The sequence below is a fragment of the Lutra lutra genome, chromosome 2 (assembly GCF_902655055.1).
Source record: "Lutra lutra chromosome 2, mLutLut1.2, whole genome shotgun sequence".
NCBI classification, from domain to species: Eukaryota; Metazoa; Chordata; class Mammalia; order Carnivora; family Mustelidae; genus Lutra; species Lutra lutra.
This window is the reverse complement of record NC_062279.1, coordinates 89413540-89436389: the sequence shown is the minus strand read 5'-3', so window position 1 is coordinate 89436389 and position 22850 is coordinate 89413540. Positions and strand designations below refer to the sequence as shown.

The following is a 22850-nucleotide window of genomic DNA, read 5'->3' as shown; positions in this document are numbered from 1 at the left end:
AACAAATATTCCAAAATAATATTTTGGGTATATTAAGTTGAATAAAATACACTTCTTAATGCTATTTTTTCAAGTGTGGCTACTAGAAAAATTAAAATTAAGTATGTGGCTCACATTGTATTTTATGAGACAGCACAGGTCCAGAAACTTCTGCAGCACCTCCGGATCATCAGGGTTCCTGGCAGCTTACTGTTTGTGCTTCTGCTTTTTATGGGGGAGCCAGTGCAAGGTTTGGAGCTAGATTCTAGGGTGTTGGGTTGCAGGGAGAAAGAGCAGTTAGGAGACTGGTGGTAATCCAGGCCAGAGATGACAGCTGGTTTTGCGGACCAGGAAGTAGTAGAGGAAGTGGTCAGAAAATTAAGGACAGTGTAGTGAGTATTTATTATGTTAAATTCATCTCATTTAAATAAGCCATCTATTATTTTAAGGTTATATCCTCCCCGCTTGTTTTGTGGGTGAAATACACCATATATTTCGTGAAATTACAACGATATTAACTGGTAGTTTCTGTGTTGGTGTTAATGTCCTTACTTGGCTAAATAAAAAGATGGGCAGTCCTAGTTCAGTATATATACTGCAGTCCACTGGTACTGAAATTCTACAGGTTTAAAAATTATGAAAGTGTGAGAACCACTAAACCTGACTGGGGAGGGAGAGTAAGGGTGGAAATTTCAAGCAGTCCAGGCAGCAGAAGCTAGAGATGTCCAACTTTGGGGCTGGTGACGAGGGAGAATGAGTGAAAAAGAGGAAAGCTTCAGATTGTTTTTAGATCCTGCTGGAAGGGCAGGGAGGGGCCAGTTCAAATTCTTCCCCTCCCCCGCCTCTGCCCCAGGGTTCAAAGACAAATTATCTCCAGAGACAAATTTCTCAGATTAAGTCAGGCTGCAAGGATAGTAATGCCCAAAGATACCCTTCTCGGGAGGTCGAGGGCAGACATCTTCCTCTTCATCAGGAAGTCCACAGAAAAGGAACATGAATTTAGGGAGGGATTCATGGTAGCTTCCTCTTCGTTGTTCAACTGAGACGGGCAGCATGAATTTTTTATTGTTTTATGTAGATAATCACATTTCTTGACCAGTCACCCCCATGCCTGGTTAGTTGAATTTGTGAAGATAAATTTATAGCAAGTGGTGAGCACCTATAATATACTCAAAGACTATTTATCAGATGGAAAAGTGAATTAATGAATGAAAAAAAGCACTGGAAACAATCAGAAAAACATGTAGACGTTTAGTAGTCTAAGTAATGGGCAGAGAGCTTTAGTTGCGGGGATAAGAGGGCAAAGAAGGGTAAGTAAAGACTTCAGAGCGAGCCCAGGATTAAAAATTGAGACTAAGTACAGCACATTAGGGAAAAGGTTAACAAGGCAAGTGTTGAAGAATGGTGAGCAGGTCCACTGTGCTGAGAAGAATTTTAAGGGTCCACTTACTTTTTATTTCTCACCAAATGAATATGGAGACTGTCTAAAATTTTTCGTGGCAGGATTTCCAACTTTAATTTGCTGCATAGTTCAGGAGGTATGGAGTGCAGACTTTGGCCCTAAATGAGGAAGACCAGGGGAATAGGCGAAAACGCATGATTGCAGATGTAAAGGACAGGTATGTTTGTTGCTACACATTCTGCCCATTGACAGAGACCAGTACTAAGCAAATCTCCACCAATGGAATAAAGGGCAAATGGAGCTTTATGTAGACTTTGTTTCAAGTAAGGATTGAATTTTGTGAATACCCAAAGAATCAGTAACATATACTTTTAAAACTTTCTTTATTGCAGTAAAATATGTATTACATAAACCTTTCCATTTTAACATTTTTTTTTTTTAAGATTTTATTTATTTGTCAGAGAGAGAGGAGAGCGAGCGAGCACAGGCAGACAGAATGGCAGGTAGAGGCAGAGGGAGAAGCAGGCTCCCCGCCAAGCAAGGAGCCCGATGTGGGACTCGATCCCAGGACGCTGGGATCATGACCTGAGCCGAAGGCAGCTGCTTAACCAACTGAGCCACCCAGGCGTCCCCATTTTAACATTTTTAAGTTTCAGTTTAGTTGTGTTGACTACATTCACATTGTTACGAAATGACCTCTGCTATCCGTCTCCAGAACTTTCTCGTCATCACAAAATGGATCTTTGCACTCACTAAAGTTACTCCCCCAGTCCTGGCAACCACCATTCTACTTTCTGTCTCTGTGTATTTGACTATGCTAGGTATCTCACACAGCTAGAATTATGCAATATTTGTCCTTTTGTATCTGGCTTGTTTTACCAAGCTTAAGATCATCAAGGTTCATCCATGCTGTGGAATGTGGCAGCATTTTGGTCCTTTTGAAGGCTGAATAACATTCCATCATGTGTATATACTACATTAATGAAATTATACTTTCAAAGGAAGGGGCCAGAAGCTGCCTGTCAGGTACAGGAGGGCAACATAAGGTTTACTTGAGATGTTCCAATGTCCTTTGGGGAATAAGGGCTCCTCATCAGAGGACAAACAGCAGTTTGTGGGAGAGATTTCAGCAAAAGGGAAAACACCCTATTTCCTTTTACTGTCAAACAGTAAGTTCACTGAGCAAACTGAATTTTTTCCATAACTGTCCAGATTTGGGTTTTTCTGCAAGAGGAGTTCAAGTTTACCAGCAAATTCGCACACTAGTGTTCTGCTCTGCCATTCTCTCTGTGGGTAAATGTAGTAAGTCTGTCCACTTGTGCGTTAGTTGACAGTAATTTCTTGGCTTGCAGAGCTCACGGACTAACCCTCAGTCCAAGGTATGGTTTGAGGCATTCTTTACAATGAAAAAGCTACAAAACTGGTGAAGGCAAACCAACAAACAAGCACAAACGGAAACAAAAAAAAAAAAGAAAAATGAAAACAGAACCCCTAAGGTCTAATCATGAGCTTCAGGTGACAAAATCAACACTCCAGACTGGGCTTGTCATCATTCCTTTTCTCAGATCCGCTCCCCTTGTGACTTCCATCTGACTGTTGCAACACTATGTCACCATTTCCTCCAACTAAAAAGGAAGCACTTCAGCTTCAGTTCTTCCCACCTTCCTCATCTAGCGGCCAAGACCTGCTGAGTTTGCCTCCTGAAGATAGGTTGTAAGGCTCAGCCTCTTCTCCTCATTCTTTCCAGTTGTACCACAGCTCAAGCTTCTACCATCTGTTGGCTGAATCATTGTAGGCTCCCTACTAATGTTTATCTCTTCCTGCAGTGTTGCCCCCTAAAATCTGTCCTCCATACGTTAGCAAAAATAATCAAGATAATATACAAATCTGATTCTGTAATTCAGTCAGTGCCCACCCTCCCCAACTTTTTGGATAAAACCTAGTATGACACACAATGTCCTTTGATCTGGACTCCTGCTGGCCTTGAACTTTATGACTCAGCAACTCCAATCTGCTAATATTTTCCCACTGGACCTTCCTACTGTCCATCCCTTTGTTTACACTCTGCCTGCCTGCCCTTGCCTCCCTTCTCTTTACCTGTCTGTTCTACTCACCCTGGTACCTTTTGTTCTAGAATTGTATTTCATGCCCCTCCTCTGTGTTCCCATAACTCTCTGTATATTGTTTTGTTATTATACTTATCATGGTGTATTAGTTTGAACCATATGAAATGGCCAGCATTCAGTCCTTTATTCCGACATAAAAACAATTTCATGTGTCCTACCTACCTATGCTTCCTTTATGTATCTGCTAGACTGTGAGCTTGCTGAGGTTAATACTCTGTCTCATTCATATTTCTGTCTGTAAGGTTGTTCTTTTTTTTTAATATAATTTTTTATTTGTTTAATTAACATATAATGTATTATTAGCCCCAGGGGTACATGTCTGTGAATCACCAGGTTTACACACTTCACAGCACTCACCATAGCACATACCTTCCCCAATGTCCATAACCCAACCACCCTCTCCCTACCCCCATCCCCTGGCAACCTTCAGTTTGTTTTGTGAGATTAAGACTCTCTTATGGTTTGTCTCCCTCCCAATCCCATCCTGTTTCATTTATTCTTTTCCTACTCCCCAAACCCCCCAAACCTCTGTAAGGTTTTTCTAAGCACCATGACTGTGACCTACACATTAAAATGTTAAAAGAATGAGTGAATGAATGAATGAATGAGTTAACCCCTTTTTATCTTGCAGCTAGAAAATTGATACTTGTGAATAGTTTTTATTGACCGTTTTTTTTTTTTTAATTTTATTTTTTATAAACATATATTTTTATCCCCGGGGGTACAGGTCTGCAAATTGCCAGGATTACACACTTCACAGCACTCACCATAGCACATACCCTCCCCAATATCCATAACCCCACCCCCCCCTCCCAACCACCCTCCCCCCATCAACCCTCAGTTTGTTTTGTGAGATTAAGAGTCACTTATGGTTTGTCTCCCTCCCAATCCCATCTTGTTTCATTTATTCTTCTCCTACCCCCTTAACCCCCCATGTTGCATCTCCTCTCCCTCATATCAGGGAGATCATATGATAGTTGTCTTTCTCCGATTGACTTATTTCGCTAAGCATGATACCCTCTAGTTCCATCCACATCGTCACAAATGGCAAGATTTCATTTCTTTTGATGGCTGCATAGTATTCCATTGTGTATATATACCACATCTTCCTTATCCATTCGTCTGTTGATGGACATCTAGGTTCTTTCCATAGTTTGGCTATTGTAGACATTGCTGCTATAAACATTCGGGTGCACATGCCCCTTCGGATCACTACGTTTGTACCTTTAGGGTAAATACCCAGCAGTGCAATTGCTGGGTCATAGGGTAGTTCTATTTTCAACATTTTGAGGAACCTCCATGCTGTTTTCCAGAGTGGTTACACCAGCTTGCATTCCCATTATTGACCGTTTTTAATGGAAGAAAAAGCTCAATATTTTTTAAAATCCTGATAGTATTTATCACACATTCACATTCATTCATATGAATGTGTCATATCACAATGTGTGTCATACCGCACCTATTCACAAAGTTAAAATTCGTGATGAATACAAAACCAGTATTTTAAGATTTTTATGTTCTTTTTAAATTATTTTTTAAAGATTTTATTTATTTATTTATTTGACAGAGAGGTAGAGAGAGAGAGCACAAGTAGGCAGAGCTGCAGGCAGAGGGAGAAGCAGGCTCTCCGCAGAGCAGGGAGCCTAACATGGGGCTCGATACCAGGACCCTGGGATCATGACCGGAGCCGAAGGCAGCCGCTTAAGCCACCCAGACACCCCAGATTTTTCTGTTCTTTTAAAAAGCTTGCTTTAACTTTGGTTCCAAATAAAAAACTAGTCAGAGTACTAAGAGCAAAGTGTAACCTATATCCCTGCCAAAGATCTGTCCAGTTAAATTCTTGCCCAACGCTAGTTCAAACAATCTGACTGTCCTTAATTTATTTTCAGCTGTTGATATAATATGTTCATGTCATTTACGTTGTTCTCTTTATCAAATTTTTGTTGCCTTTTCTAGCATGGAATTGAGGACACAGCTGCTGAATGCCGGAGACTGGGTGCGAAGGCTCATGCCTTTGTGGTAGACTGTAGTAACCGAGAAGATATTTACAGCTCTGCGAAGAAGGTGAAATTTTGCATTTGGTTAGAATTGGATCATGTCAGAGCCTGGAGGGATTCTGGAGCTGACAGGGTCACGATGCAGACAAAGTAGCAGAAGTTTTGTCATTTGCCCACGATTGTGCAGTCAGCTAGTGGCGGACCCACAACTAGAACCTAGAACTGAGTTTCCCAGACTTCAGTGTGTTCTAGAATCTTCCAGAGAGCCTGTTAAAAAATGACGCCCCCGAGGTTTGCTTTCGTGGATCAAGCCTTTGGCCCAGGAATCTGCCTGTTTAGTACCCCACATACCCACACCTCACCCATGTGATTCTGCTACAAGTAAATTCTTGGATGACACTGCAAATCACTGACAGGGTCTTCAGACGCCCAAAGAACTGGGTTAAGGAGTTAGGATAAATTTAACTTTATCAGGCTCTGATCATAGATAGATTTAACTCTGTAAAGCAGTATTTGCCTCTTTTATATACAACTGAGATGTGCTGTGTATATATAATGGTGCCTCACTCCGAATGCATTCATACATGTTCTTGTTAACTGAATGTCAAAATAGTAAGAAAGCAGTAGGATTATCTGAGCAAATTCCTTAAAATACACATTCCTGGACCTTATCCCTGGATAATCTGATCCATTACAGTATAAAGATTCTGACTGAACCAGCCTTGAGAACCTCCTTGCTTGGGGACTTTTAGATTTGCAGACATTTTTAACTTCTAATTTTGAATTGTAACCTTGTATCTCAAGCTAATGCCTCTCTTACTGGTGAGGCCCGAGCTAAGTAGACAAGAAACATCTGCATTTAACCGTCACTATTTTACTTAAATTAAGGACGATTTTCTTATAGAGAAATGTACACTCTTCCAGTTACTACTGGCTATATGAGTGCAAGTTACTTAACCTTTCTGTGCCTAAGTTTTCCCAGTTATAAAATGGGGATCACAGCAGTACCCGCCTCAGCGTTGTTAGGAAGATTAAGTGAATTAATGATGTAAAGTTTTTGGATCAGTACCTGGCACACAGTGATCCCTCCTCAACTCATCTAGGAACAGGCTGTTCTGGAAAAGGCGATTTCATTATTTGAACCCATTCCATGTGTTTTAACCCTACAGATGTTTTTACTGAAATTGCTGAAGGAGAAGCGATATGCTTAAACAAAATATGCCCCATGCTGTGTGATGATCAGATATTTGGAAGTTATTTTGATGTGGCCACTTTAGTATCAGGACATTTTTATGTCACATTGTGGAGAGACAATAGGTGATGACGGGGAGCTCAAGGACGAAGGAAGGGATAAGTGTTTCTGGGCAGATTCTTCAGCAGGATAAAGGAGTGGTTTATATTTTCAGTCGTGCTAGTTTGGACGCATTACAGCAGCTCCATCACGTCAGCCACACACCCTGTCCTGTTCTTCTCCATATCTGAGGGGCATGATTCGGAACAATGGTTTTCAGATCGTGCTAGAGATGCGGCTATAGGTACAGATAGTGTTGCTCAAGGGCCCAGTATCTTAGCTTGACTCTTCCATACCTTCAGTACAACCTGATGAAGTTCATTTCTGGCTGACAGGCCTTCAGCATTTGGCACACTGGTGTCCTGATGGGTTTTCCACCTCCCGGCTTCCTTTCTGTTTGAGCTTTGAGGTTTGTCTTGGCTTCTGAGGTCTGAAGATCTGGGAGAGTCTCAGCTCCAGGGGACCTTGAATAGTCATGTGACCTTGGTCAAGGAAGAGCCATTCTGTGTATCATGTTCCTCCTCTCTAAAGTGAGCATACCCAGAGTTGCCAGCTCATAGAATTATTGTGAGAATTAAATGAGATAAATAATGAAATCATGCAAAATGCTTAACACAATGAAAACCTTTAACAAGCGATTTGCTACCTCCCCCTCAGTCCCCCAGCACACCCCAGCACTATCTAAATATGATAACTCCTAACAGAAGTTAGCTTTTATTTGGAACACAATGTATAACAGAATGCATTGTAACTCTAGGGTCTATCCATCAGGAAGCTTATTTACCCAAAGAACCGTAAAAATATCAGATAAGATATTCCAGTGTTGCCAACTGCCACCTGCAGGAGGAAGGCTGGCGAGGAACAGAATGGAGTGACTACAAAAATAAAGAAATAGAGGGTGTGACCAGCTTGATGGTATAATCAGTTTTACAGAGACCCCCAGATAGTCCATGCATTTACCAACTCATTAAAAAAAATTTTTTTGCTGGGGCGCCTGGGTGGCTCAGTGGGTTAAAGCCACTGCCTTCAGCTCAGGTCATGATCCCAGGGTCCTGGGATCGAGCCCCACATCGGGCTCTCTGCTCAGCAGGGAGCCTGCTTCCCTTCCTCTCTCTCTGCCTACTTGTGATCTCTGTCTGTCAAATAAATAAATAAAATCTTTAAAAAAAAATTTTTTTTTTGCTTACTTTTTAAGTAGTATTTAAAAAATAAATGCTGGGGGTTTTTTTTGTTTTGTTTTTTGGGGTTTGTTTTTTTTTTTTTTTTTGCCACTGATTACATTTTTATTAGCCAAAGGCCTCTCAAGGTAAAAATCAACAGAGCAAAGTCAAGAGACTAAATTGTAAAAGAAAACTTCTACCTTAACCAAGACTTAACCAGACTTACAGGTAGAGCTCTTTTGAAACTAAGTAGCTAAGATTAAAAGGTTCTTTTTTCCATATTGGCACATAGATTACAGAACTACTTTTCCCCCCACATCTAATAGAGGAACACATAGTTCTTTAATAATCCTTGCATGCAAACCTTCCTTCAGTGTTCTTCATGATGCAGACAATTGTCTTAATTTTAAAGGTGAAGGAAGAAATTGGAGATGTTAGTATTTTAGTAAATAATGCTGGTGTCGTCTACACGTCGGATTTGTTTGCAACACAAGATCCTCAGATTGAAAAGACTTTTGAAGTTAATGTACTTGCACATTTCTGGGTAGGTATGACTTCTTTTATGAACACATTCCCTTTTGTAAAACCCAAAGACTATGTTTAAAGTGGAGAGTTCAGGACACCTGGGTGGCTCAGTCGGTTAAGTGTCTGCCCTGGGCTCAGGTCATAATCCTAGGGTCCTGGGATCAAGTCCTTCATCGGGCTCCTGCTCAGCAGGGAGCCTGCTTCTCCCACTGCCTGGCTTTTCCCCTGCTTGTGCTCTCTCTCTCTCTCCCTCTCTGACAAATAAGTAAAATCTTTAGAGATTTCAGCAGACATAAAAATGTATCAGATTAATACTGAAGTTTTTTCTAGATACTAAGGATAATATGCAAAGAGGTCATTTTTCAGGGTGCCTGGCTGGCTTCTTTGGAGGAAGAACATGAGACTCATGATCTTGGGGTTGTGAGTTCAAGCTCCACATTGGGTTGAGATTATTAAGAGAAAATAGACTTTAAAAAAACAAAGAGGTCATTTTTCATGCTCTGACAAAATCTCATCAACCATTCTTCTTCCACCCTTAAAAATATTAATAGCAGTAATTAATTAACCATAAACTTTAGGTGTTATATTCTCACATCTATGTGATCTTGTTTATGAAGAAAAGGATTGGGGGTTATCTGAGTCCTCTTCTGTGGTTCTATTAAAGGTGAGCCGGGTTTACTTTCAGATTCTCATGAGACTCGGGCCTTGAGTATTGTCTGGCCCCATAGTTGCAAACTTTATCATAAACCTCACCAGTTAAGGTCTATAGCTACAGATACATATACATATATATAGAGAGAGAGTTTCTGAAGAGGCTAAAAATTGCCCAAATAGTTAGTTCCTGAAAGGGTCCCTTAAAGTTTTGTTGGATGTGAGTTTGGAATACATAATCTCTAAAGAATATTGGAGTTAGTGAAATGTGGTATTATTTATGTCAATATTCTCAAGTTATTAGCATCTGTCTTTATATCTTCTTTTTGAAGATTTTATTTATTTTTTAAAAGGTTTTATTTATTTATTTGACACAGAAAGAGAGATCACAAGTAGGCAGAGAGGCAGGCAGAGATAGAAGGGAAAGCAGGCTCCCTGCTAAGCAGAGAGCCTAATGTAGGGCTTGATCCCAGGACCCTGAGATCATGACCTGAGCTGAAGGCAGAGGCTTAATCCACTGAGCCACCCAGGCGCCCCTGAAGATTTTATTTTTTATTTGACAGAGAGAGAACACAAGTAGGCAGAGTGACAGGCAGAGGGAGAGGGACAACCAGCCGCCCCCCAAACACTGCCAAGCAGGGAGCCTCATGCAGGGCTTGATCCCAGAATCCTGGGATCACGACCCGAGCCAAAGGCAGAGGCTTAAGGGACTGAGCCACCCAGGTTAAAGATACCCAGTGCATCTTTATAACTGATGAATCTGCCTGTCTTTCTGCCTTTATTAGGATGTAGGGCATTGCCTTAATGTTTTGAATCCCCGTCACATAGTAGGTGCTCAATAAATATTTATTGCATGAACCGTTCAGTGACTACTGGAAGATTGCTATTCATTTCAGTATTTTAATGACATATCCAAACTATTTTCTAACAATTTCACATTATACATAAATTCTTTGATAAGTCTAGTTACTATATCTATTCAATATATGAAATGATAGAAAACATCAGTGACAAAAGACGTAGAGGCTCAGGGGTTATTAGAAGTTAACAATTGGGGGCGCCTGGGTGGCTCAGTGGATTAAAGCCTCTGCCTTCGGCTCGGGTCGTGGTCCCGGGGTCCTGGGATCGGGATCGGGCCCCACGTCTGGCTCTCTGCTCAGCGGGGAGCCTGCTTCCCTTCCTCTCTCTCTGCCTGCTTCTCTGCCTACTTGTGATCTCTGTCTGTCAAATAAATAAATACAATTTTTTTAAAAAGTTCACAATTGTAGTGAAATGGATTCTCAAAGTTTTCAGTATCCGTTGCTTTGCTTAGTTTTTCCAATCTAGGTATCATATCCAGGTGCCTTAATTTGCCACATTTGGCAATTAATTGGGTTTTTTTCCCCCTTTAGGAAAAATGTTACCAAAATATAGTTTTGTTTGGAAATATTCCCAGTGGGTCTGCAAATGCGAAATAACAGTATATCTTTTTTTCTTCATAAACACTATTGCTAGACTGCAAAAGCATTTCTTCCAGCGATGATGAAGAATAATCACGGCCATATTGTCACTGTGGCTTCAGCAGCTGGGCATACTGGGGTCCCCTTCTTACTTGCTTATTGGTAAGTGAGCTTGTGTTCCCTTAACTTGTTTCTGTGTTTAACTTGTGTGTGATTTCTTATCCTGTCTAATGAAAACTACCATTAATGATGATAAACTTGAAGTTGCCCAAATAGAAAGTAGCACAAAGTCTCTTGCACAGCAGCATTATCAACCGTTAATCCCCTCCAGGCTGACCGTTCTAGAGGTGGCTGCAGGGAAGTTATCCAATTAGAAGCCAGCTCTTTTTTTTTTTTTTTAATGTTTTGTTTATTTACTTGAGAGAGAGAGAAAGAGAGAGAGCACTAGAGAGAGAGCAAGCACAAGAGGGAGAAGCAGGCTCTCTGCTGAGCAAGGAGCCCAGTTCGGGACTCTATCCCAGGACTCTGGGATCATGACCTGAGCCAAAGGCAGACACTTAATGACTGAGCCACCCAGGGGCCCCAAATTTTACATGAACATTTGGATGTTAATACATATATGTGCAATGTCATTTTCATTTTTTGCATGCTATGCCGCTGCACATATGTACCACTGTTTGTGCAAATTATCCATTATTGTCGCGCAGTTCATCTGTCAGGACTCTTTCGGTTGGGAGGGACACAACACTTACACTGCTTCGGACCAGAAGAGGGTGTCGTTGCCCCCCCCCTGTGGTTCCAGAGTGTCAGGTAGGCTCTCTGCCTCTGTCTGCTGGTGAGGTAGCTACCAGCAGTTCCCAAGCGATATCCTCGCAATAGCCAGCAGATGGGGGAAAAGCCGTGATTTCTCAGCAATGCCTTCCAATGCTCTAGTTGCAGAGATCACTCCAGGTGGACCCAGCCACTGGACAGGGGCCACCTGTGGCAGGCTAGTGACAGAGTGAGGTCTCCAGAATAAGGAAATAAGAATACCAAAGGGCAGGGGCCCCTGGGTGGCTCAGTGGGTTAAGCCACTGCCTTCAGCTCAGGTCATGATCCCAGGTCCTGGGTTCGAGCCCCACATCGGGCTTTCTGCTCAGCAGGGAGCCTGCTTCCTCCTCTCTCTCTCTGCCTGCTTCTCTGCCTACTTGTGATTTCTCTCTGTCAAATAAATAAATAAATCTTTAAAAAAAAAAAAAAGAATACCAAAGGGCAAAAACAAACAGCTGTCCACTCCACACGGTTTTTTGGGGTTTTTTTTTTTGAGATTTTTATTTATTTGACAGAGATCACGTGCAGGCAGAGAGGCAGGTAGAGAGGAGAAAGCAGGCTCTCCACGGAGCAGAGAGCCCGATGCGGGGCTCGATCCCAGGACCCTGGGACCATGACCCGAGCCAAAGGCAGAGGCTTTAACCCACTGAGCCACCCAGGCGCCCCCACTCCACACGTTTAAAATGGTCTCCACCTATTGGCCTTCATGAACTATATATCCCAGAGACTAACCTTGAATATAAATCTTTAGGAACACGACCGATTATTTCTTTGGGATAAATACTTGTAAGAGAAGGACTAGATCTAAGAGCATGGTGTATTTTTAATGAATTTGATACCGTTTGCCAAATTGCCTTCCAGAAAAAGTTGCCAATTAGCCTGTGCTTTAGAAAATAGAAAGCTGTGGAAAGTCCTCTCTCATCGTTTTGTTATTTGTTTTCATTTTTATTTTTAAGCTTAGACATATATTGAAGGCTTAAAGAGAAAAGATTCCTAGTTCAATGATTTAAAATGAAAACATTCTGTACTTTGAAAAGCAACTCTAACAAATAAAAATTTCTTCATATCCTCACCATTACTGCTAGGCAAAAATCCCATCTTATTTTATTTATCTTTTCAAATTTTTTTTTAAAGATCCTATTTATTTATTTGACAGAGAGAGAGAGAGAGGCAGGGAGAGAGAGAGCACAAGCAGGGGGAATGAGAGAGGGTGAAGCAGGCTTCCTGCCAAGCAGGGAGACTGATGCAAGGCTCCATCTCAGGACCCTGAGATCATGACCTGAGCCAAAGGCAGATGCCTAACGACTGAGCCACCCAGGCGCCCCCCCCAACTTGTTTTAGTTTGTGTTTATTTTATTCCTGAAATAACACATTTTTATATGCATACACCCATTGGTATTTTTATATTGTGAATTTCCTGCTAATGTCCTTCAGCCGCTTATCAACTAGAGTACTGTCTTACTCATTTATAAAGTTCCCTGTATTAACCCTTACCCATGGCTTACCTGTTGCAACTGCTTTACCAGTTTGTCATTTGCCTCTCAACTAGGGCGGGAGCTAATGAAGTTTAGAGTACATCTTATAGAGGCCTGGTTTATTGGCCCAATTTAAAGCCCGATTCTACCACTTTGTTTTGTGTCTTTGGGCAAGTCCTGTAACCCTGTTGAGGGAGCTCGTCCAGAAGACGTGACCTGCGAGCTGGACCTAGGCAGTTATAGGCTCCTCCCCACCGCCCTGTCCTTGGAACAGTATCCAACTGCCTTCCCAGTTCCCAAAAGCTGCCCCAGGGACACAGCCTTGAGATAGAAGTGTGGTGTTGAGGGACGTCTGGGTGGCTCAATTGGTTAAGCGTCTGCCTTCGGCTCAGAACATGATCCCAGGGTCCTGGGATCAAGTCCCACATCGGGTTCCCTGCCCAGCGGGGAGTCTGCTTCTCCCTCTCCTGTCATTCTCCCTGCTTGTGCTCTCTCTCTCTCTCACACTCTCTCTTGCAAATAAACAAGTAAAAATCATTTAAAAAAAAAAAAGGAAAGAAAAGAAAATTGGTGTCAAGACTATCTGGATGGTATATATGCTGAACCCAATTAAGGCCTCTATATCAAATTTAAAGATTCTGGCAGGTGGTGTGGGAATCTACTCACCTTACAGCTGCCCAAGATGAGTGTCCCAAGTTCCCTTGCTTCTTAAGCCTGCCACCCACCAATACGGAGTGGTCCGCCTCTTTCTTTGGCCTCCCTACCCTGTGTGGGCAACCGGGGCAGCTTCAGATTATACCCAACCAGCTCCCCCACCCCAGTGCCTCAATTTCCTTTCTGGTAAATGGGGATCATAGCCACAGCTATTGCAAAGAGTCATTGTGGAGATTCAATGCAATAATACATCTGAATAACTGAGGACAATGTCTGACAGGTAGTGATCAATTTTACATATGATTATTTTTGTGTCATTTTCAAGGTAAGATTTATATCTTAACGTAAGTAAATCTAGCCATCTTTTAAGCTTTCAGTATATGTGTGAGTTCTAAAAAAAAAAAAAAAAAAAGGTTGAGGGAACTTTCCACAGGTTTGCATTTTCCAAAGCACAGGTTAATTGGCAAGAATTTACAACTACTTTGTATAATCGCTAATAAATACAGACTTACAGAAAAATAATCTGGTAATTAATGTCCCCAAACTGCACACTTAAAAGTGGTTAAAATGGCAAATTTTGTTATATATATTTTCACACAATTTTTAAAAATTAAAATAATGTCAGATTCCAAAAAACATTGAATTGTACATTTCAAATGGGTGGATTATGATATATGAATTTAATTCTCAATAAAGGTATTTTTTAAAAACCTAATTAGAAAAATAATATCTGCTTAGAATATGATTAATTTTCTTCTCTTCCCAAATGAAGGAGCTGTAATGATAAGAAGTGCTTTGCATTTTTTTTTTTTAAAGATTTTATTTATTTATTTGACAGAGAGAAATCACAAGTAGGCAGAGAGGTAGGCAGAGAGAGAGGAGGAAGCAGGCTCCCTGCTGAGCAGAAAGCCCGACGTGGGGCTCGAACCCAGGACCCGGGATCATGACCTGAGCCGAAGGCAGCGGCTTAACCCACTGAGCCACCCAGGCGCCCCAGAAGTGCTTTGCATTTTGATTCATTCATTTGACAAATATTTATTGAGTAGCTATTATAAACCAAGCACTGTGTTAGGCCCTGGGGATTTATTGGAAACCAAAATAATCATGAAGCTTATAGTAAAAGTATGAGGGACAGATGTTAAAAAAAATTCACCCCAATGAATATTTAATCACAAACCCTAAACAGGCTATCATGAAAAACAGAAGATTACTATATAGTGCGGAAATAATTTAGTCTAGAGGTCAGGGGAAGGCCTCTTTGAGGAAGTGAAGTTGAAACTTAAAGGGAAAAATAAGAGTTGTCCAGGGGAGTTTTCCCAGGAATTCCTGGGTATGTTAGATAATTAACAGGCTATGGTGACATTAACTTTTAGGGAAGCAACAACAAAAGCAAACACTTTGCCAATTTTCCTAGCGAGACCTTTGAACCTACTCAGTTCTCACTTCAGTAAGTGGTGTGGGGATGTAGTAAGTGTTCTTTGCCAATGCTTCTTAGACTTTAAAGATTGATTTATTGATTTATCTTTGAGAGAGAGAGATCCACGCACTTAGCACAAGCAGGAGGGACAGAGGGAGAGGGAAAAAGAATCCTAAGCAAGCTCCGCTCTGAGTGCAGAGCCCAACCTGGGCTCCATCTCATGACCCTGAGATCATGACCTGAGCCAAAACCAAGAGTCAGACGCTTAACCAACGGAGCCACCCAGGCGCCCTCCTTCTTAGACTTAAATGCCTATAAATTTACCTGAGACTCTATACTGCGAGTTCCGATTCTGTAGGTCAGGGCTGGACCCTGAGATTCAGCTGATGGCCATGAGGCCAGACCCAGGAGCACACTTAACTTGGGAAAACCGACAGCGGAATTAAGTAGATGCAGCAGCTTCCTTGACTACTTTTGTGACCTCTCTCTGTTTATTTCCAGTTCAAGCAAGTTTGCTGCTGTTGGATTTCATAAAGCTTTGACTGAAGAACTGGCTGCTTTAGAAAGAACTGGAGTCAAAACAACATGTCTCTGCCCTAATTTCATAAACACTGGCTTCATCAAAAACCCAAGTACTGAGTAAGTTGAGACAAGAGGGTTGGTGATTACCATGAATATCAGCCATTCTGTGGGTTTTCTTAAATATTTTAATCCTTTAAACCTGATATCTGATGCCCTTAGCTCATCTCAATTTCAGCTCCTATACAGTGTGGGAAAACAGGTGGAGAGACAGAGGGAGGGAGAGAATGTATATAAACAGATATGAGTTAACTCAGGTGAACTTGCTAATCCTCCTTTTTTTTTCTTTTCCTGGGCAGTGGTTCTCCGACTTAAGTATACATACATTTCCCCAGGAGTGCTTGGGAACCATGTAGAGGGTCCCACCCCCAGAACGGTTGATTGCCTGGATTTGGCTGGGAGAGGGTGGTGGTAGGGAGGGAGCCTTGGGGCTCTCTTAAACAAGCACCATCAGCAATTCTGATACAGATAACCCAGGACCAAGGTGAAAAACACCTTTCTTTGGTAATAGAAGTTATCCTCCAAAATGAGTACCAGTCTTTACTTGGTTACAAAATAAAATGACAGGGCCGCCTGTGTGGCTTAGGTGGTTAAACTTCTGACTCTTGAATTCAGCTCAGGTTGTGATCTCAGGGTCAGGAGATCAAGCCCTGCATGTGGCTCTGAGCCGGGCATGGACCCTGTTTAGGATTCTCTCTCTCCCCACTCCCTCCGCCCCTCCCCCACCCATCTCCCTCTCTAAAATAAACAAATGAATAAATAAAACTATAAAGGATCAGTTCTGAGGTTAACTTTTAATTTTTCTCCTCTTTGGGAATAGTTTTAATGTCTTTATAAACATGATACGTACTTTTTGAAAATTCCCATACATAAAAAAATACAAATAAGTAGGAAAGTTTCTTTTTGAGTTTCCTTGAAACCCTCTATCCAGTGCAGAATACTCAACATTTTGGTGAACTTCCTTCTAGACATCTCTCTGTATACTGTTTAAATGTCTGAATTTTATGTAAATGGTGTATATTACAATGGGGTTCTGAAGGCTGTAAGTCAGGTATTTAACTTCCCTCAGCAGTATGACGTGGATGTCATTTCCTGTCAGTAAATACAGAGTTTTACCATAAATTGCATTGATTACTTAATCTGAACTGTTGTGTCTACTAGTGATCTTTTCCCCTGGCACAGCTGTTTTTTGTTTGTTTTGTTTTGTTTTGTTTTTGACACAAAGCTTAATTTAATAGAAATTTTGTATGTAGTTCTTACATTCTTGATGTGAGCCAAGCTGGAACCCACTGCTCCATCCAGAAGTGGCCCAGTCCTGGGCACAGAGGAAAAAGGGAGGTGGTGGGAGGGGGGGGGGGGTCAGAGTTCAGGGGTTAGGAGCCCTCTTCTTCCTCAGTGCTGGAGGCTGGGGATGCCACCCTCTTTTCCTGCCCCCACTCTGGGATCAGGAAGGAAAGCAGATGGAATCTTGGGCCTGGGGCTTCTCTTCCACACTTCCCTGCCCAACCCTCCCCCCCCCCCCCCAGGTTGGAGGGGAACTAAGGGATCTGGGGAGAGAAGGGGACAGAGGAGGGCAGAGATCTAGTACCACATCCTAATGCCACACATTTTCACATTTTGGTACCATCTCCTTCAGGTAGACTGGATTGGATTGAAATGAAATTTTTTTTAATTTTATTTATTTGTGAGAGAGAGAGAGAGCACGAACGGGGTAGGGGCAGAGAGAGAAGGAGACTCTCCACTGGGCAGGGAGCCTGGCATGGGGCTCCATCCCAGGACCCTGAGATCATTCCTGAGCTGAAGACAGACGCTCAACCGACTGAGCCTCCCAGGCACCCCTCCTTCGGGTAGATTTTAGAAGTGGGGTTACTGGGTCAGAGGGTAATACAAATTTTAATATTCCTGTCTACTGCCCAGCTGCCTGGGGAGTGCTGCACGAGCCTGTACCACGGTGCGGGGAGAGCACCTCCACTTCCTGCTTCCTCACTGGTCTGCCTGCTGTGCATGTTCTGCCCTTTTCCCTCTGTGAAGGATCGTCTTTGTTTCCTGATGACCTAGTAGCTAGATTCAGGTGTTTTCTTTGGGTTTTCGGTAGTTTGACTTCTTCTGTGAATTGCCTGTTTCATGGCCTCTGCTCATCTTTTCTACTGAGCTATCGAGTTTTGAAACTGGTATCTAGGAGTGTGTTGTACATTCAAGGTGCCCTTTTATATGTCATAGATGTTGCATATATTTTTCCCCAGCTGGCTATTTGCCGTTAAACTTATTTTTATTTAGTTTTAAATTAAAACTTCTCAGGTTTTTTTTTCCCTTCATGGCCTTTAGGTTCTGCGAGGGGTTTATAAAGGTCTTCCTCTTCCCAAGCTTATGAAATTATCCACCTATATCTTTTTTCTAGTACTTTTATGGTTGCATTGTCACATTTAGACCTTTGCTCCACCCATATTTACTTTAAGAAATAAGGTCATGGTCCTGCTTGTTTTTCCCAAATGATTAATAAGTTATTTTGTACTATTTATTAAATACTATATCATTTATTTCAGTGCTTTGAAATGCCATCTTTAGAATAAACCTCCATATTTATTTGGATCTACTTTTAGATTATCTATTGTGCTAACATTCGATTTTTTTTTAAGATTTTATTTATTTATTTATTTGACAGACAGTGAGAAAGGAAACGTAAGCAGGGGGAGTGGGAGAGGGAGAAGCAGGCTTCCCACAGAGCAGGGAGCCTGATGTGGGGCTTGATCCCAGGACCACCAGGATCATTACCTGAGCAGAAGGCAGATACTTAACAACTGAGCCACCCAGGCACCCTTAGATTCCATTTTTAAATTTTATTTTGCCTTCTCAAATTTTTCCCCTCTTTCCCCCCATTCATCTACCTTTAATGGAAATATATTTTAAGTTAATGAAAAATATGCATTGTGGCACTTAGGGAAAATAGCAGGTTCTATTTAAAAACACCTTAACCTAAATATGTCTATCCACAGGTAGAGTAGAAAGTCAACATCGGTGGAAATTTGGTAGCTGTCCAAAGATCTCACACCCCCTGAAGAATCTATCAAATTGTCCAAGAGCCCATCTTTTAAAATTTATTTATTTTAGAGAGAGAGCATACAGGGAGAGGGGCATTGGGAGGAGAGAGAAACCCAAGTAGACTCCAGGCTGAGAGTGGAGCCCAGTGCAGGGCTTGATCCCATCACCCTGAGATCACAACCTGAGCAAAGCCAAGAGTTGGACACCCAACCGACTGTGCCACCCAGGTGCCCCCAAGAGCCTATTTTTAAGATACAATTTTGTTAGAAAACAAAAGTGAGCATATTTACTTCAGAAGGCCAGTGTTTTAATTCATCTGTATTAAACAAGTAAACCCTAATGGGACTCTGAAGAAAGAACATATAGGACAAATTAATATGGGGGTCTGAGGAGTAGAGCTGACCAGGAGGAGTAGAAAGAAGATAAAACTTCACTAACCTGTCAGACAAGTACTATATGATCTCACTTATGTGTGGATCTCAAAAAGCTGGACTCATAAAAACACAGAGTAGAACAGTAGTTGCCAGAGGCTAGGATGGGAGCACTGGGGGGTGGGGCGGTGGGTGGGAGCACTAGGGAGCTAATCATTTCAGAGCATAAACTTGTAACCAGTAGATGAATAACTCCTGGAGTTTCAGTATGCAGCATAGTGATTGTAGACAGCAATACTGTATTATAAACATCAAAGTTGCTAAGAGGCTAGATCTTAATTGTTCCCATGACCCCCCCACACAATCAATCATGTGGTAGGGGTGTTAGCTAATTCCATGGTAATCATATTGCAATATATAAATGTATCAAATCAACACATCATACACCTTAAAGTTATATGTGTTATATGATGTGTTGATTAGCTCTCAATAAAAATAAATAACTTTTTTTTTTTTTAAAGAGTCCATTATAATTAAAAGGAAGGGTGAAAGGAAGAGGTGAGTTCCATCCTCAAGGATAAGATTTGCCAGTTTCCTCCATTATTTTCAGGAGGAAAACCCTCATGGCGCCCTGATACATTTGGGTCAGTTTTTTTCACCCAGGCTGTTTTTTGGCAGTTAAAAACAGACACCATATTTCTTAAAATTGTATTTGAGTTTTTTAACCTTGCTCCCAGGACAGGGTTGCCCAAACTAACCTTCCTTGTGGGCAAGAGTGCCCTCTTCTGGCAAAGCTGTACTAGTGACATTTAAAAAAATAATAGGGACCCCTGCAGTGTATATATGTAGATGTGCGTATGTATCTTTGCTCACTTTTCTAACCATTTTGTTACTTTTTTTTTTTTTTTAATGAAATTGCAAAGAGTAGGAACTTACTTACTTTTGATAGATTTATTAGATTGCCCTTCAGGATTCTCCTGAGTACTTTATACCCCATTCCCCTTACCTTTGCCAGCTTTGAATATTAGCACAAGTTTATTTTTTTTTAAAGATTTTATTTATTTATTTGAGAGAGAGAGAAAGAGAGAGCAAAAGCAGGGGGAGGGACAGAGGGAGAGGGAGAAGCAGGCTCGTCACTGAGCAGGGAGCCCAATGTGAGGCTCCATCCCAGGACCCGGGGATCATGACCTGAGCCGAAGGCAGATGCCAAACCAACTGAGCCACCCAGACCCCAATACACGTTTAATCTCTGTCAATATGATGAATAAAAAAGTACTTCTGTGTTATATTAATATATTTTTAAAAGATTTTATTTATTTATTTGACAGACAGAGATCACAAGTAGGCAGAGAGCAGACAGAGAGGCAGAGGGGAAGCAGGCTCCTTGCTGAGCAGAGAGCTGGATGTGGGGCTTGATCCCAGGACCCTGACATCATGACCTGAGCCGAAGGCAGAGGCTTAACCCACTGAGCCACCCAGGCACCCTGTGTTATATTAATATTCTTTGATTATTAGAAAAGCTGATGGTCATCTTTTCATATTTAATAAGTCCTGTCATTTTCTTTACTCCACTCTGCTTATGCAAATCAAGCTGCAGCGTACAGGCACTTGCGAAATCAGCTTAAGGAAGTGACCTGTGTTCCTAGTTTGTTGAGTGCTATTTTTTTTCCCCCATGAAAGCATGTTGGATTGTATCACATGCTTTCTCTGTGCCTATTGAGATGATCATGTGGGACTTTTCATATGATACATTATAATGATTGATTTTTATATGGTGAACCACCTAGCATTCTTGGAGTTTTTTGTGTGTTCTTTTTATTTATTTATTTTATTTTAGAGAGAGAGAGAGAGAGGAGCTGAGGGGAGGGCCAGAGGGAGAGGTCGAGAATCTCAACAGACTCCTCACCAAGCCTGATGGCAGGGCTCAATTTCACGACCCCGAGATCATGAGCTCAGTTGAAACCAATAATTGGACGCTTAACCAACCAAGCCACCCAGATGCCCCCACCTTGCATTCTTGCAGTAAATCTCATTTGGCTATGGTATATAATGCTCTTTTTTTTTAAGACTTTATTTACTTACTTGAGAGAGAGAGAAGACAAGCAAAGAGGGTCAGAGGGAGAAGGAGAAGCAGACTCCCTGCTGAGCAAAGAGCCTGACACGGAGCTTAATCAGGGACTCCAGAATTATGACCTGAGCTGAAGGCAGATGCTTAACCAACTGAACCACCCAGCAACCTTTATAATCCTTTTACTATGATGCTGCATTTGGTTTGTTGCTGGATTTTGTTGAGGATATTTGTATCTATACTCATAAGAGATACTGTTATTTAGTTTTCTAGTGATACCTTAGTCTGGCTTTAGTTACAGGGTAATTCTGGCTTATAACTTTAAGAAGGACTGGTGTTAATTCTTTAAACATTGAGTAGTTTCTCGCGAAGCCATTTGGTCCTGGGCTTTTCTTTGCCGGCAGGGGTTTGTGGGGTTTTTTTTGTTTTGTTTTTTTGGGTTTTTTTTGGTTACTGATTCAATCTGTTATTAAAGGTTACTCAGATTTTATATTTTTTCCTGAATTAGTTTTAGTGCTTTATGTGTTTCTAGGAATTTGTACACTTCTTCTAGATTATCTGATTGTTGGTATACAGTTGTTCATAGTATTCTCTTATAACCCCTTTTATGTCTGTAAGGTGGGCAATAATGTCCTCATTTTCATAATAATCTATCTTCTCTCTTGGTCGGTCTAGCTAAAAGTTTGCTAATTTTGTTAATCTTTTCTCAGAGCCAACTTTTGGTTTCATTTATTTTTTCTACTATAATCTATTCTCCATGTCATTTATCCCTGCTCTAATCATGATTTCTTTCATTTTGCTTGCTTTATATTTAGTTCTTTTTTTTAGTTTATTAAGGTGAGAAGTTAGATTATGGACTTGAGATCTCGGGTTTTTTTAAATGTAGGAACTTATAGCTATAAATTTTCCTCTGAGCACTGGTTTTGCTGCATCCCATAAATTTTGATATGTTGTATTCTTTCACTCATCTCGAACTATTTCCTAATTTCCTGTGACTTCCTCCTTGTCCCACTGGTTAATTTCCACATATTTGTGAATTTTCCAGTTTTCCTTCTGTTACTGATTCCTGATTTTATTCTGTTGTGGTTGGAGAATATATTTTGTATGATTTTGGTCTTTTTAAAAAATTTCACAAGAATTGTTTTGTGGTTTCACGTACAGTCTGTCCTGGATGATGTTCTGTGTGCCATTAAGAAGAATGTTTTTGGATGGAGCATTCTCTAGATGCTGTGAGGTCCAGTTGGCTTATACTATTGTTCAAGTTCTCTGTTTCTTTGCTAATGTGTCTAGTTGTTCAAGTCATTGTTGAAAGTAAGATTAATGTCTCCAGTTCTTATTTTATTTTATTTATTTCTTTTCAGTGTTCCAGAATTTATTGTTTATGTACCACACCCAGTGCTCCATGCAATACATGCCCACCATAATAGCCACTACCAGGCTCACCCAACCTCCATCCCCCTCCCCTCCAAAACCCTCAGTTTGTTTCTCAGAGTTCACAGTCTCTCCTGCTTCGTCTCCTCTTCCAGTTTCCCCCAACTCCCTTCTTCTCTCCATCTCCACATGTCCTCCGTGTTATTCCTTATGCTCCACAAGTAAGCAAAACCATATGATTCCAGTTCTTATTTTTAAACTGTGTTTTCCCTCAATCCTGTCAATTTTTGCTTCATGTATTTTGGAGCTCTGTTATGTATATGAACAATTTTTAATTAAATAGTCTTTCCTCACATAAGTTCTCTCCCTCCATTCCCAACAGTGTAGCATAATCTGAATTTTTTAGATTTTTTGTTCAACATCCTTTTTTTTTTTTTTTTTTTTTATTTGTCAGAGAGAGAGAAGGAGAGAGAGCAAGCACAGGCAGACAGAATGG

General features: G+C 41.2%; 1 protein-coding gene across 1 annotated transcript in view; it reads left to right on the top strand.

Moving 5' to 3' along the window:
- HSD17B11 (hydroxysteroid 17-beta dehydrogenase 11) overlaps nucleotides 1–22850 on the top strand; it is a 36097-nt gene that overhangs the window by 2758 nt on the left and 10489 nt on the right. The window contains exons 2-5 of the mRNA XM_047717935.1: nucleotides 5464–5571; nucleotides 8368–8499; nucleotides 10626–10732; nucleotides 15428–15565. Of these exons, the coding sequence (XP_047573891.1) occupies nucleotides 5464–5571; nucleotides 8368–8499; nucleotides 10626–10732; nucleotides 15428–15565 (485 nt within the window). The remainder of the gene's footprint in view (nucleotides 1–5463; nucleotides 5572–8367; nucleotides 8500–10625; nucleotides 10733–15427; nucleotides 15566–22850) is intronic.